This window comes from Drosophila busckii, chromosome 2L (assembly GCF_011750605.1).
Source record: "Drosophila busckii strain San Diego stock center, stock number 13000-0081.31 chromosome 2L, ASM1175060v1, whole genome shotgun sequence".
NCBI lineage: Eukaryota > Metazoa > Arthropoda > Insecta > Diptera > Drosophilidae > Drosophila > Drosophila busckii.
Window position 1 is genome coordinate 8,635,849 of NC_046604.1, and position 13,367 is coordinate 8,649,215.

A 13,367-nucleotide genomic window follows, 5' to 3' on the forward strand; every position below is an offset into this window, starting at 1 on the left:
TCTTTGTGGGGCTTTCTATACAAATTGTGCAACTGAAAAACTGCATTTAATGACAGCTAGCGAAAAATATAAATAGACTTCGGTAATATATATTTTATAGCCCCCAAACGAACGTCAAGTTGATGCAAAAGTCAGCGTCAAATATCGAATGCTGTAAATTATGAATTTATGACAGACAAACTTTTTAAAAGCCAATAAATTTTGCAGGTCATGTCAGAGAGAGAGCGACTGCGCTCAATAAGCACCTTGAAGCATGAAAAACATTTAGCAACACTGCAAGAAATTCAAGCACTGACTACTACTACTTTTCAGTGTTGGGCTTAGACACGAATATTTTGCGCAGTGTAGCTGTCATTATGCTTCTATTCATAGAGAGCACACCAAAGGGTTGTTAAGGGTTCGGATTATTATGCATTCGCCCCCTCGCGCACTGAAAAGGCAATGCACGAATTTGGTCTCGGTCTGGGGCAGGCAAAGGAGCAACAAAAGGGCCAATAATTGGCCATGACTTTTGGGTTTCCCTCACTTGCTCGAGCAGTGCAGTTAACTTAAACTGAACTGAACTGAGCCAACTTCACCGCACGTATGTCCAAAAGTTGTTCTCTTGATCTTTTGCCGACACTGCACGCCTTGACAATGAAAACTGCTAAATGCCGTTGACTGACTTACTTTATTATGAGTTTCATATAAATGTTGTTGTTGTTGCTGTTGTTGTTGTTAGTTATGGTTATGTTTTGACATGTCGTTGATTTGCTGCGAGGGTGGTGCACATCGATTATTACGATTCCTTTTCTTTTTGTCGGTGTCGGTTGTGTGGTTACCGTTTCGGGCTGGGGCTGTCAAGGGTTAAAGTCAAGGGTTTAAAGACATACTTTAGCATATTATTAATGTGTTTATTTCTCATACGATTGTTTTTTTGTTTGCTTGCAGTTGGCCCCAACAACACCAGACAAATGCAAATGTGCGCCCCGAAGACCCAATGCCCAGCAGCTGGTTATCAATAACAAATTCAACTGGCCGCAGTAACTTCCACACAAATACAGCCAAGCACTGGAATATATTGGAAAGTCAACAAGACGACCAAACACACACACACACACTAAAATCAACAATAACAACAAAAACAACAGCACCAAGTGTTGTTGGATCGATGCGAAATGCCGGTAAGTTTTGATTTTCGATGAGCATAAGCGAGAGTGAAACCCAAACAACATTTGATAAGCAAAGCGCAGCGTGTTAATTGCAAATGCATTCGCTCATCTGAGTGAGAGAGATAAGTGTGTTAGAAGTTATTGCATGCGTTGCACAGTGGGCCAAAATAGTTAGTGGGGTGCTGATCATAGAAATGAATTCAAAATCATTTTCATTCTAAACTTGATAATAATAACTTGACGATTTTGAGCATAACTAAAAATCAAAACTAAATGCCTTTAAGATTTTCAAAACATAAATAAGCTTAAAATTGAAATATTATATTAAATTTATTTATTCAGAGTAACTATCAGCAGCTGCTAGCTACAGAAATCTGTAAAGATTTTTGCTTCGATTGGTAGGTAAGTTTCTTGTTTGAACATTGGATTTTGCATAAAGGCGTGTTAAAAATATAAATTAAAAAATTGTCAAGCAAGTGCTTTTTTTTTTTTTTGTTATTGTATGGTTAGCCCCACTGTACTCTGCGCACTATAATAGAGCGCCTTGTGTCGGGGCGAGCTTAGTCTGCGATCAGCTGAGCAGGGTAACGGATCCAAAGTTTAGTGCGAGTGTTTAGCTTTTCTTTTTTGCATGCGCTTGCGAGCAGTAAAAGGTGCGCAGCTAATTAAACGCTAAATTAAACGTGAAATTGAAGTTTATAGCTTGGCTAAGTGTCTAACTTTCAATTGTCATATGCCCTTGCAATTGTTAGGAAAATTCAATTTTTTAAAGTAACTTTAACTCAACTGTAACTGCTAAATATTCTTTTGAAATTAATCCTAAAGTAAAGACTCTAATTGATGCATAGAAGTTTGAAAGTAATCTTAATTTTATTTCTAATTCGTAAATTCACATATGCCGAAGCGTATGCTACATTTTGGGTCAATTCACATTCGCAATTTGCCGCGCGAAAGTATGCAACACAATTATAGTGTTTTGTTTCTTGTTTCTGCAGATACAACTGGATAACGACAAGCTGCGACGCGATGTGCGTCTCTCCAGCTCGCGCCTGGACTTGCCACAGCTCTGCAACGCCAGTCGTCGCTTAGATGGGCACAATAACCACGTGAGCGAGTCAACCACAAATGCTCTTAATGGCAATGGCGGCAGCGGCAATAACAATCTCGGCTCGCCGGTCTCCTGCTCGACCACAAACAGCAGCAGCGGCAACGAGCGCGGCTCCTCGACCAAATCAAATAGCAGCAGTGGCAGCGGCAGCTCCGGCAACTCGGCCAGCAGCACAGGCAGCGCGGAGCTCAAATGCAACACACCCATGACCCCATCAGGTAGGTGCGGAGTGAAGAGACAGTGAAGGGGTTTGGCTTGTGGTTTGTCAACATTTGCAATGTTTAGCGCGCGCGTTGGGTTAATACGCATCGCTGACGAGCAATGGCAATTAGCAAAGCTCGGAGCGCTTCCCAAGGGCTTAGCAAATGGCAAAGGGGCAGGCGTTAATTAATTTTGTATGAAAATTGCATTGCGGTCAAGGTCGGTCTTGTCGCATGGCTTCATTTTCAATTTTCTGTTAAAAAATCAACTGAAACTGAAGCTAAAGCTAAGTAAATATTTTAATTGCTCTTTGCAGAGCTGGTCAAAAAGTATCGCAGCTATTTGACCGATCAGGAGTTTGAGGAGCTGAAGATATACAAGGAGGTCTGGTACTTTGGCCAACACGCCAGCAAGAACTACAACAAGCCCGCGCCCACAGCCAACACGACAAACTTTGGCTATGACGACGAGAACGGCAACTACAAAATCGTAAGTGCAACTTAAGTTTGAACTTTAAATGGAAAAATTCAAATATTTTGTCGGCTTACAGATCGATCACGACCATATAGCCTTTCGCTATGAGATCCTCGAGGTCATCGGCAAGGGCAGCTTTGGCCAAGTTATACGCGCGCTGGATCACAAGACGAACACACACGTGGCCATCAAGATCATCAGGAACAAGAAGCGTTTTCTCAACCAAGCGGTCGTCGAGCTCAACATACTGGACGAGCTGCGTGATAAGGATGCGGATGGATCTCATAATGTTATACACATGCTGGACTACACCTATTTCCGCCGACATTTGTGCATTACGTTCGAGCTAATGAGGTGAGTCAATGACGTCAATGCGACTGTCACGCGCGCTCAGCGCGTATATCAAACATCGCTCAATTAAAAACGCGTATTCCACGCATATTTCTATTAACATGGCTCTCAATTAAATTTATTCGCAACTGCGTGTGTGCGTGTCCTGCGCTCATTAAGCGCCAATCGCAATGGGCTCACATAAGTGCCAAGCACGCCCGACTTCGAACTTCGAGTCGCTGTTGCGCTTGTAGCTTGAGCACGTCCCTCCCCCCCAAGCACACGTGTGCGCTCTTTGTATTTTTAGCAGCGTTTAATAGATGAACTGTTGGCTTATTAAAAGCGTGTCTCATATATGATATTTGGCTTTGCTGGCTCACTGCATAAATCACAAAGCTCGTTCATGTCGAGTGCTTTACTGCTCCGTCGTTTTTAATAGCTCACTAATTTGTTTAGATTTAATTTTTTATTTGTTTGTTTTTCATGTAGTGGGCACACTTGATAGCAAACAAATAAATTTCTATTTAATTTCCTTGCATGCCGCATGGGCATACCCCAAAGGGGGTGTGGCCGTGGGCGTGTGTGTGTGTGCGCCACCGCAGAGCCATCAATTTCAATTTAAATAACTTGTAGCCCAGTTTTGCGGGCAAATGCAAAATTTGCCTGCGTGCGCTCGAACTGTTCGCATGTGTGTTTGTCTATAAATTTACCTGTTGTTTGTGCATTGAGTGCAATGGCGCAGCAATCTAATTGATAGACCCTCCCCGCCCACTCCGCCTTCAATGCATTTGCTATCAGGTGTTGAGCGCAGCGACTGCATATGTCAAAGTTTAGACAGCAGGCAACGCAAATATGGCAAACAGACGCCAGCACGCGATGCATTTGGGGCCGCACGTAAACCGTTTGCAAAAAGCGTTTATAAATTCTAAAGATTTTTCGAAGGTCATGGCTTAAGCATTGACTCGTTTCCGTTTCCGCTTGCTCCGGCTCTGGCTCTGACTCTGGCGCTGCTTTTTTGTTGCTTGTATCACAACTCGCCAGGCTTCCGACAGGCTGCCGTCTAATTTGTCTTAATTGTAGGCTTGCAATTTGCTTGGCTGTTGAGTTGACATTTTGGAGCATACACGAGTTTCTAATTTGAAATGGTTGAGGCGCACGCTATGCGCCCAATTGTAGGCAACACGAATCGATAACGCGACAAAAAAGAAAAAGGAAATTTAATTATTTAACCATGCAAAGCAAAGCAGCGCAGAGCAAACTTAATTAATTATTTGCCTTACGGGCTAATTAGCCACAAAATCGCTTCTCAAGTGCGCACTTTGCGTTTTGCTGCTTGCTTAAAGCGCACAAAGTTTTCCAGTTTTCCCTCGACTTGCAATGACCATGGTGCTTCACTGTAGCTGTGGCTGGCAAGCCGAAGCCGCATTGACAACCCCAAACCGGCAAGCGGAAAGTTTAAAGTTTGTTGTGAGCAAGTAAACAAATTGTATGCCAAGTTTTACGTAATTAAATTTACGTGCACGCAATTTCATTTTTTTTCTTACAACAAATTGTTGGTTTAACGTTAAGCTGCGGCTATAAAATTAACACTTTGAAGGTTGGCTAAGCTCTGTATAGAAATAGAAATTCCACAAAAAGAAACCAAATCAGGGATTAAATAAATCGAACAAAGGCTACAATTTATTTATAGCTTATAGCCCAACTCTCATACTTAGTTGCTATATCGACTAAGACTTATTACGCAGCTTGTATCTGCTTCTTAACAATTTTCTCTTTACGTTGAATTTAATTTCTGTTTAATTTCACGCTTTCATCAAAGCTTAGAAAAAAGTTAAATTTGCTCTTTGCTTTCATCTAGTTTGCCCCATGGCAAGCGCCACACAAGCTGCTTAGCTAATTAACTGCAGAGAGAATCTCTTGACAAAAGCAACTAAAACATTTCGCATAGTGTCAGAGCGACAGCCACACAGAGTGTCGTAATTTGAAAAAGAGCTGTGAGCAGGCAGCGGAATTGACGCCTTGTGACACATTTTCACACACACACACACACACAGTCACTCACAGCTGTTTACAGCCACACAAACGTGGCATAATTTGCGCACCTGCACATTGGTGTTGTGGCTGTGGCCCCTGTCAAGTCCATTTTTGGCCATAATTCTCAGTAGTTAGAGCGTTAGAAACACATAAAAGCCATAGAATGAGCTGCCAAACTCACTCGAGAGAGAGAGAGAGCGAGAGGCAGCTATGATATTGTCACAGTGAGTGCCATAGCTATGCTAACATATTGTGCAGATGACGTTACCATCCATAGTTGTCTGCTTAGTGCTGCTGTTGCTTTGGCTTGTTGTTCATGGCTTTGAGCTTGGCCAAGTTATGTGCAGTCTCATGTGGGTGTCAGGGTCATAAATTTTTGGCTTAGTGCTGCCATAGCTTGTGCAATATGTCAAGTAAAAACAAAATTTATTTCAATTTGCAAAAAGATGAGCTAAGCAAGAGCTGCTGCAATAATGAATATTTGTCCAAGTTAACTTAAAGCTGAAGCTTAAGCTTAAATTTAAAATTCAACAGCTGTATAAATTCCTTAAATTTGCAAGCTTTGTCTGCTGGGAATAGCCTGTAAATTTATAAAATCCACTTAGTTTGTATTAAATTGCCTAATTTCATATTTGGGCTCCATGCAAAATTCAATATGTGAATCCAATGTCTGCTGCCGTCGTCGTCGTCATCAGTATTGTCCTTTTATTCTGACAGCTCTGCAGACAGACTTGAAGGCTTCATGACAGATATTGTTGAACAGCAGCCAAGTCTGACTGGCCGCACACAGATTTTTAATTAAAAAAGTGCAACATGCTGTGTGGGCGTGGATCTCTCTCTGTGTGTGTGTGTGGCACACGTGGGGCGATCTATGCAAATGAGCAGCCGCCTGCAAAGTTTTTTATATCAAGTTAAATTAATTTTTGCACTTAGCGTATTTTTCTCTGTCGCTCAGCGGGGCTGTTATTCTAGATTGAGTTACCTGGTGGGCGGTGGGTGGCGGGGCGTGTTTTTTGCCTGCGTAAATGCCCACGTTCCAGGCATTCGTGCCCTGGCACAGTAATTACTGCTAATTGACAGTTTTTTGCAGCAGGCAGCTCAAGGATAAAGCAATCCAAGAGTGCAATATATAGGCAAACAAGGTTAGCAGTCACATTGACACACAATTTTAAATGCTTTTAAATATTTTACATGCTGCGTGGTAACAGTTTGTGCTCAGCCCCATTAAGTAGGCAACAAAAATAGCTAAGCAACATTCGCAGCGCAATTAAAAACGAACTGAAATCATAGCCAGCTTAAGGTTAGCCTCGATTAACAAATCACCGCACATAGTTTGCTATGCTTAAAGCCTTTTCTGCTCAACTATCCAACTGTCTATGCAGCTATTTGCAGCTGCTTGTCAATCAAATTGACGTGCGAAACTTTTCACTTTCGCCCCCCAGTAGTTCGTAGTGTTGGCAACTTTTGCTAACACCATTTGCGGTATGAATACATTTTGCGGCCAATTGACAGCTGTGTGTTTTATGCTCGTCCTTTGTGGCGATATAAAGTTTTCCATATACTCCGCAGTCTCGGCTTAAGCTTATGTTATTTTTATATGCTGATTCTAAATATATTTTTATTGCGCGCTAAATGCCTGCATTAGTGGCTCGTTACAGTTGCATGTTTGTTGCCCCAGGCCTCCCCCAGACTGCTGCCCCATCCTTGCAGCCGGCAAATCAATCAAATTACCAAAAAGAATTTGGCACGAAGCTTCACAGGCCCAAAAAGGCAAAGCACTAAAAGTTGAACGCTATAAACAATGCTCGTACTCAAGTTCACGGCAGTCTGACTGGCTCTCTCACTCAGGGACTCTGATCCATGTGGCATGTTATAATGCAGTTATAATATGCCATTTTGACACAATGCACAGCTCGGGCTTGGGCTCTGACTCAGTCTCAGCTTAGAGGCATTGTCAGCTCATGGCGCTTGTCGATTTGGCCCGATTGAAATTATGACATTTTGATGATTTTCTTATTGGCTTCGCTCATGGCTTCTGCCCCACCATTCAGTATTTAGTATAAAATCAATAATTAAACCCAACTGCGCTTTAAGCCGCTGCCGCTGCACACTTTAAATGCCGCAAAACTTTTCCAATTTGTGCAAAGTGTATACGCCTCTCTGACCTTTGCGGTTTGCCTACGCCGCTGACAAGCGGTTGCCATTTATTTTAGCCTTCAACTTAACTCAATAAGCCCAAGCGAGATTTCTAGCAATTTCATGTGCTCAGCTTGAAGTGACATGATTTTTAATAGCATTACATGCTAACAAGCTGTTGAGCCCCCCCCACCCCCCACGCCATGACAAGAGAGTCATAGAATAAAGAGTTTTAGCTAAGCAGACAGGCATAATATTAAATTAAACACAAGACACACATTACCCTGCAGTACGGCTGCTTGGAATTGGTGAGTTCGTTGCTTCGCCAACGCTAAATACACCAACGAGTTACATATTACTTTAAGAATGAGAAACAAAGCATGCAAATGTTGCTGAATTTACTTATGATTATTGACTGATATACTCATTTTCATTTCACCAATATATTGTATACCTTCTGTTAGCAATTGTTGAGTTTGAATTGTGAATTCACCAACGAATTCCATATTATTGTATTGGAATAAGAAATAAATTTACTTATGATTATTGACTACCAATAACATTCCCATTTTACTTTCACCAATATATTGTATGTTTTGATGTTACTTTATGATTGAAGCAATTGATGATTTTGTTGGTGAATTTACCAGCGCTTGGGCTCAAGCATTTGAATTCCATGTTACTGTATTTGAATTAGAAACAAAGCAGAATAATGTTGCTGAATTTATTAATGATTGGTTATTTATTAATTTCACCAACGTTTTGTATAGGCCGTCGCTAGTGCGCGGTAATCAGTAAAGTAGCCAGGTGCTCACCAGTCAGAGCTTGAAATTCAAGCAGCATTTGTACCAAAGCTAAAATATTGTCTTGGCTTAGCTTAAGCCATAGCAAATAGCATTATGTGACGAACTTGTGCTAACAAGTTGAAGTGCTGCTTATGATTCCAACACACACACACACACACCCATCAACACACACACACAAACACACGAGCCAGCCCCTTTGCTGTTATTACTCGAGGCATCCTGTGTTGAAGGCAAAATGTAGGTCAGAGCATCTATTAAGTGCATGTCACAGCAGCTCGGCAAGCGCGCTGGTGATGAAGTTATTGATAGTAAGCTGAGCAGAAGAAGAAGCAGAGAAAAGCAGATGATGACATCCGCATGTGTGTGAACTCATCTCGTGGGATTGACAGCGAAGCCAAACGGAAATGAAAGCAAATACTTTGCGGTCAGCCAGCTCCATAAATTGCGTTCTTTATATGCGAACAGTAGATATGAGATTTTCCCCAAAAAAAAAAAAACAAAAAATACTTATACATACATCAATCATGGCTATATTGACAAATAAATTGACAAAACTTTAGTTTGTGCAAAATGTTCGCGCTGCTTTGCATTGACATTGAAAGGAAAACAAAACTCCCTTTGTTATCAGTTAATTAATCGCTAGCCAGCCTATAAGCTGCAAATGCAGGCAACACAAAGTGTATAAATTGTAAACAAAAATGGCAAATGGGTTGACAAAAAAAAAGTAGCAGGCACAGTGGGTACAAAACAGTCGAATGTGAATCAAAAATTGTTGAGTTGAAGTTGCTAATTCGGAAATTTAGTACATGCAATTTTATAAACCAGTGTAAGCTGTAAGCAATTAGCAAATAGATTGACACAGTGGTACCAAACAATAAACGCATATTACTTGTTAAGCTTTTAATACAAATAATATTGAATTTTTAGTATTTAATTATTTGGGAGTTCAGTTATTTTTTGTAGAGAAATGAAAGCAGTTAGTACTGGTTTAAAAAAATATAATTTGAGCTTATTAATTTAAGCATTTTCTTAGTGCACTTAAATAATTTTGTAAATTATTTGAGCTAATTTAAGCCACTGTAAGCTCTTAGCATTTGGCAGTTATGATGTGCCACCATTTTTATACTCGACTGTGCCTTTTACTAAAGCCCCATATTGTTATTGTTAGTGTTATTGCTGTTACTCTTATTGCTGTTGTTGTTGCTTGACTGTTATCGTCATATATCCAAATTTGTGTGCGACATGCAATGCAAATTAATTCAATGCATGTTATTGTCGTTGGTGGGCTTTAAGCTAAGCGGCCGGCGTTTTGAAGCGTCTTTTCGACTGAAGTCCATATATATATTTAGTTTGGTTTGCCCTTCGGGTCGGAGCGTGTTGGGTAAACAATAACCCCTGGGGGTTGAACTAATTGTGAGTCATGACTAAACTGAACTCTCTCTTTCTATTCCTATTGCAGTCTCAATCTCTACGAATTGATAAAGAAGAACAATTACAATGGTTTCAGCATGAGTCTCATACGACGCTTCTGCAATTCGATTGTCAAATGCCTGCGTTTGCTCTACAAAGAGAATATCATACACTGTGATCTCAAGCCGGTAAGTATACGCAGCATATGCCAATCTCAAGCAATCTCAAAATTAATTGCCTCGCATTTAGGAAAATATTCTGCTGAAACAGCGCGGCAGCAGCTCCATCAAAGTGATTGACTTCGGCAGCTCCTGCTATGTGGATCGCAAAATCTACACCTACATACAGTCGCGCTTCTATCGTTCGCCCGAGGTGATACTTGGACTGCAATATGGCACAGCCATCGACATGTGGAGCTTGGGTGAGTGTGAGAGTGCGAGAATTTTAATTAAAAAGCATTTTGCGAATGTCCACTGCGTTGACCTCGCTTGCTCTGGCAAACGGCAAATGAATTTTTTAAAGGCGACTGGCAGGCAAATTTATTGCCACCCAGCTGAATCTATAAATAAAAGGACTACAAGCGTAGGTGCTGCCCCTAGAGAGCGAGAGTGAGAGGGAGAGATGCACGTGCAAGTGTGTGAATATTTTATAGGCCACAATGCAAACTGTATGTGGCTTTCAGCTCTGCTTCACTTTTGTGGCTCATTTGACACACAACTTAGCTAAGCTTTAGCTTTAGCCTCAGCTATTTATAGTGCACCCCAATACGAATTTATGTTGAGCTCACAGTCAAGACGTTGGCTAAAAATAAACCTCAATAGCTTCTCTATTATAACCATAACTGTAATAGCCACACCTCATGTCCCACCTCCTGCGCACATTTAATGACTCTTTGTGTATTTGTATTTGTTGCTGCCGACCGGACGTGGCCGCAGTCGAGCCAAATGGCCGCTCAAAGGGATGTGCGCTGAACTGAGCTGAGCTGAGGCAATAGCCAGGAAGTAGCGACGTTTAACGGCATGCCCGTTGGTCAGCAGACTAAATTATTGTATGCACTCTACATAAGCTTCGAGTGGGCGCGCACTTGTTGCGCCTTGTCGAGTGCCATTGGCTCAACCCTGCTGGGCTTGGTCTATCTTCAGCAACAGGCGCTGTTAATTGGCCTAGTGCGTGTTCCGTACACTTGACTAGGCAAAAGTCTCTCTGTGTGTGTCCTGGACTCCAGCTAAGACGCCAAATGAGAAATGCGATGAAGTGTGACTAAAGCGCTGTGAATAGAATAGCGCCAGAAATAGAATAGATCAGAAAACTAAAAAAAATAGTCAGACACTATAGTTAAGCATTGGCATTCAACATGATGTTAGGATAATGTGAGAAATGCGGCTTCAACGATTTGAAACGTTAATATCCTAACCTTTTAATATGTTTGAGCCAGCAGCTGTAGCAGTTAAATTTAAATTAAAATTGCTTTTATAGATACTAATTTAGAAGTCCATTTCTAAAATGTGTCAACTTTAGTTTTTGGATTCTTTTGCGAGCAACTGTTTTGCGTAAATTAATTAAAAGAGAATTAAGCAATACATTTGCCTTTAAATTGCTGCTAAAAATGTTTATGTCAATATAATAGCAATGCAATCTTGCTAAGATTTGAAAATATTCCAAGTAAGGTAAGAAAAGGCAAAAAAAAGGGAAAAGCTATTCTATAGCTAATCAAATTATTTGATCTAAGGTTGATTGATAGGCACAAGTCTTAGATTAAATATTCAATGCTCAGAGTTTAAATCATCTGGAGGCTGCAATCAATGTCAGTGCCAATGTCAAGTTGGCTTTGCCGCATTCTGTGGCACTCACAGTCAGCGTTGAACTCTTCAACTCGGCAAGGCAAACAAGCAAGTAAATAAATAAACTGCAAGTGACTGCATTACCCATTGGCCACACTTGACATTGGTCAAACACGTGGCGAGCTTCAGCTCAGTGCGGGGCAGAGAGTCAAGGTCAATGCGCTTGACATCCCACAAAATGACTGCAGCAATTTATAATCAAGAAATCAATACTAATTGCGTTATAAATATTGAATGAATGTTTCTTTTTATCACCGCAGGCTGCATACTGGCCGAGCTATATACGGGCTTCCCGCTCTTTCCGGGCGAGAACGAGGTGGAGCAGCTGGCCTGCATTATGGAGGTGCTGGGTGCACCGCCCAAGGTGCTCATATCGGTGGCGCGACGCCGTCGCCTGTTCTTCGACTCGCGCGATGCGCCACGCTGCATTACAAACACCAAGGGACGCAAGCGGACTCCGGGCAGCAGGTCGCTCTCTCAGATCTTGCACTGCCAGGATCGGTACTTCATAGACTTTCTGCAGCGCTGTCTGGAGTGGGATCCGGCGGAGCGCATGACGCCCGACGAGGCGGCGCATCACGAGTTCCTGCAGCCATCCGCCTCGAGTCGTCACCGCAGCTGCCGCATGTCCACCAGCTCGTCCAGCTCGGGTCTGAACAGCGTCTCACAGAAGTCCTCCTGCTACAACTTTGCAGAGATCTCGCCCGGCAGCGGCAGCGGCCCAGTGGTCGCCTCCATCACCAGCACCACCGCAGTCAGCAATGCGGCCATCACCACCACCAAGTCGAGCTCCAGCTCGCGCCAGCCACACAACAGTCACAGCCACAGTCACGCCCAGTCGAATGGCCACCTGCCGGACATCAAGCTCAGCGCCAGCGACAAGTACAACAGCGTGCAAAAGGTGGCGGTGCGCTCCAAGATCACGTCCAGCGTCTCGGACCTCGAGTCCGTGCAGCAGTACTCGCTGCATCGCATCTACGGCAACGGCAACAGGCAGCGGCGGCAACCCATCACGTCTCATCGGCTTGACCACGCAAGGCATCTCAATGGAGCACCGGGGCCGTGGGCGTGGGCGTGAGTCAGCAAGTCGGCAGCTCACCTTGGCGCATAATCATCACAATGTGACGCATCACAATGCCTCGACGGCGACCATAGCCACAGCCACGCATCATCATCATCATCATGGCGGCAATGGGCAGACGCAGATGGGCAACTCCTCCAATGGCGCCATGTCCCACTCGCAGTCCACTGGCGATGTCTCCGATCGCGCGATCTTTGGGCGCGCTTGACTCCGAGCCAGGCCCACTAAGCTGGAGCTCAAGAAGTGCAAGCTGGTCAATATGATGGACTTCTGGAGCTAGAAGTGGCGTCCGCAGCCCGTGCAAGAGGAGCTCGAGCTGGACCAGCAGCCCTAGATTATAACCAACACACACACACACACAACAAACTTTTTCAATTTTGCTTTGAATATAATTTCGGTTCGGTTCAGTTCCTTCTCACACACACACATACACACAGACACACATGCAATAATTTGCAGTAGTTTGTACTTTCTTTTGCTACTGCCATAGCTGTTTAGCCGTATTCCTGTACTTCCCCCCGAAAAGTATTCCCAGCTCCCTCCATTTTCCAAGCGCCCCCACAGCTCAACTTGATACTAAACATATATTGTAGTATATACGACTATATAGTATATCTGATAACGACTCTGTAACAATTTTCATACCGGCTTCCATGTCTTTTGCAAAGAAAACAGTATCAAGGCTGTTAATAGTTACATTTGTATGCGAAACAATTTGTAGTAATTTATATCTGTGTAAGCTAATCTCGCTCTCATGCATAGGCCCACCAACTTATCAGACCTACTGTGCGGCAT

General features: G+C 42.8%; 1 protein-coding gene across 1 annotated transcript; it reads left to right on the forward strand.

Moving 5' to 3' along the window:
* The first annotated feature begins 1,146 nt into the window (after positions 1 to 1,146).
* LOC108608258 (dual specificity tyrosine-phosphorylation-regulated kinase 2) lies at positions 1,147 to 12,569 on the forward strand. The gene is made up of 7 exons (XM_033294162.1): positions 1,147 to 1,163; positions 2,147 to 2,477; positions 2,777 to 2,949; positions 3,011 to 3,288; positions 9,700 to 9,838; positions 9,900 to 10,071; positions 11,752 to 12,569. Exons 1-7 carry the CDS (start codon positions 1,158 to 1,160, stop codon positions 12,567 to 12,569), a joined length of 1,917 nt encoding a protein of 638 aa, XP_033150053.1. The 5' UTR covers positions 1,147 to 1,157.
* The last annotated feature ends 798 nt before the right edge of the window (positions 12,570 to 13,367 follow it).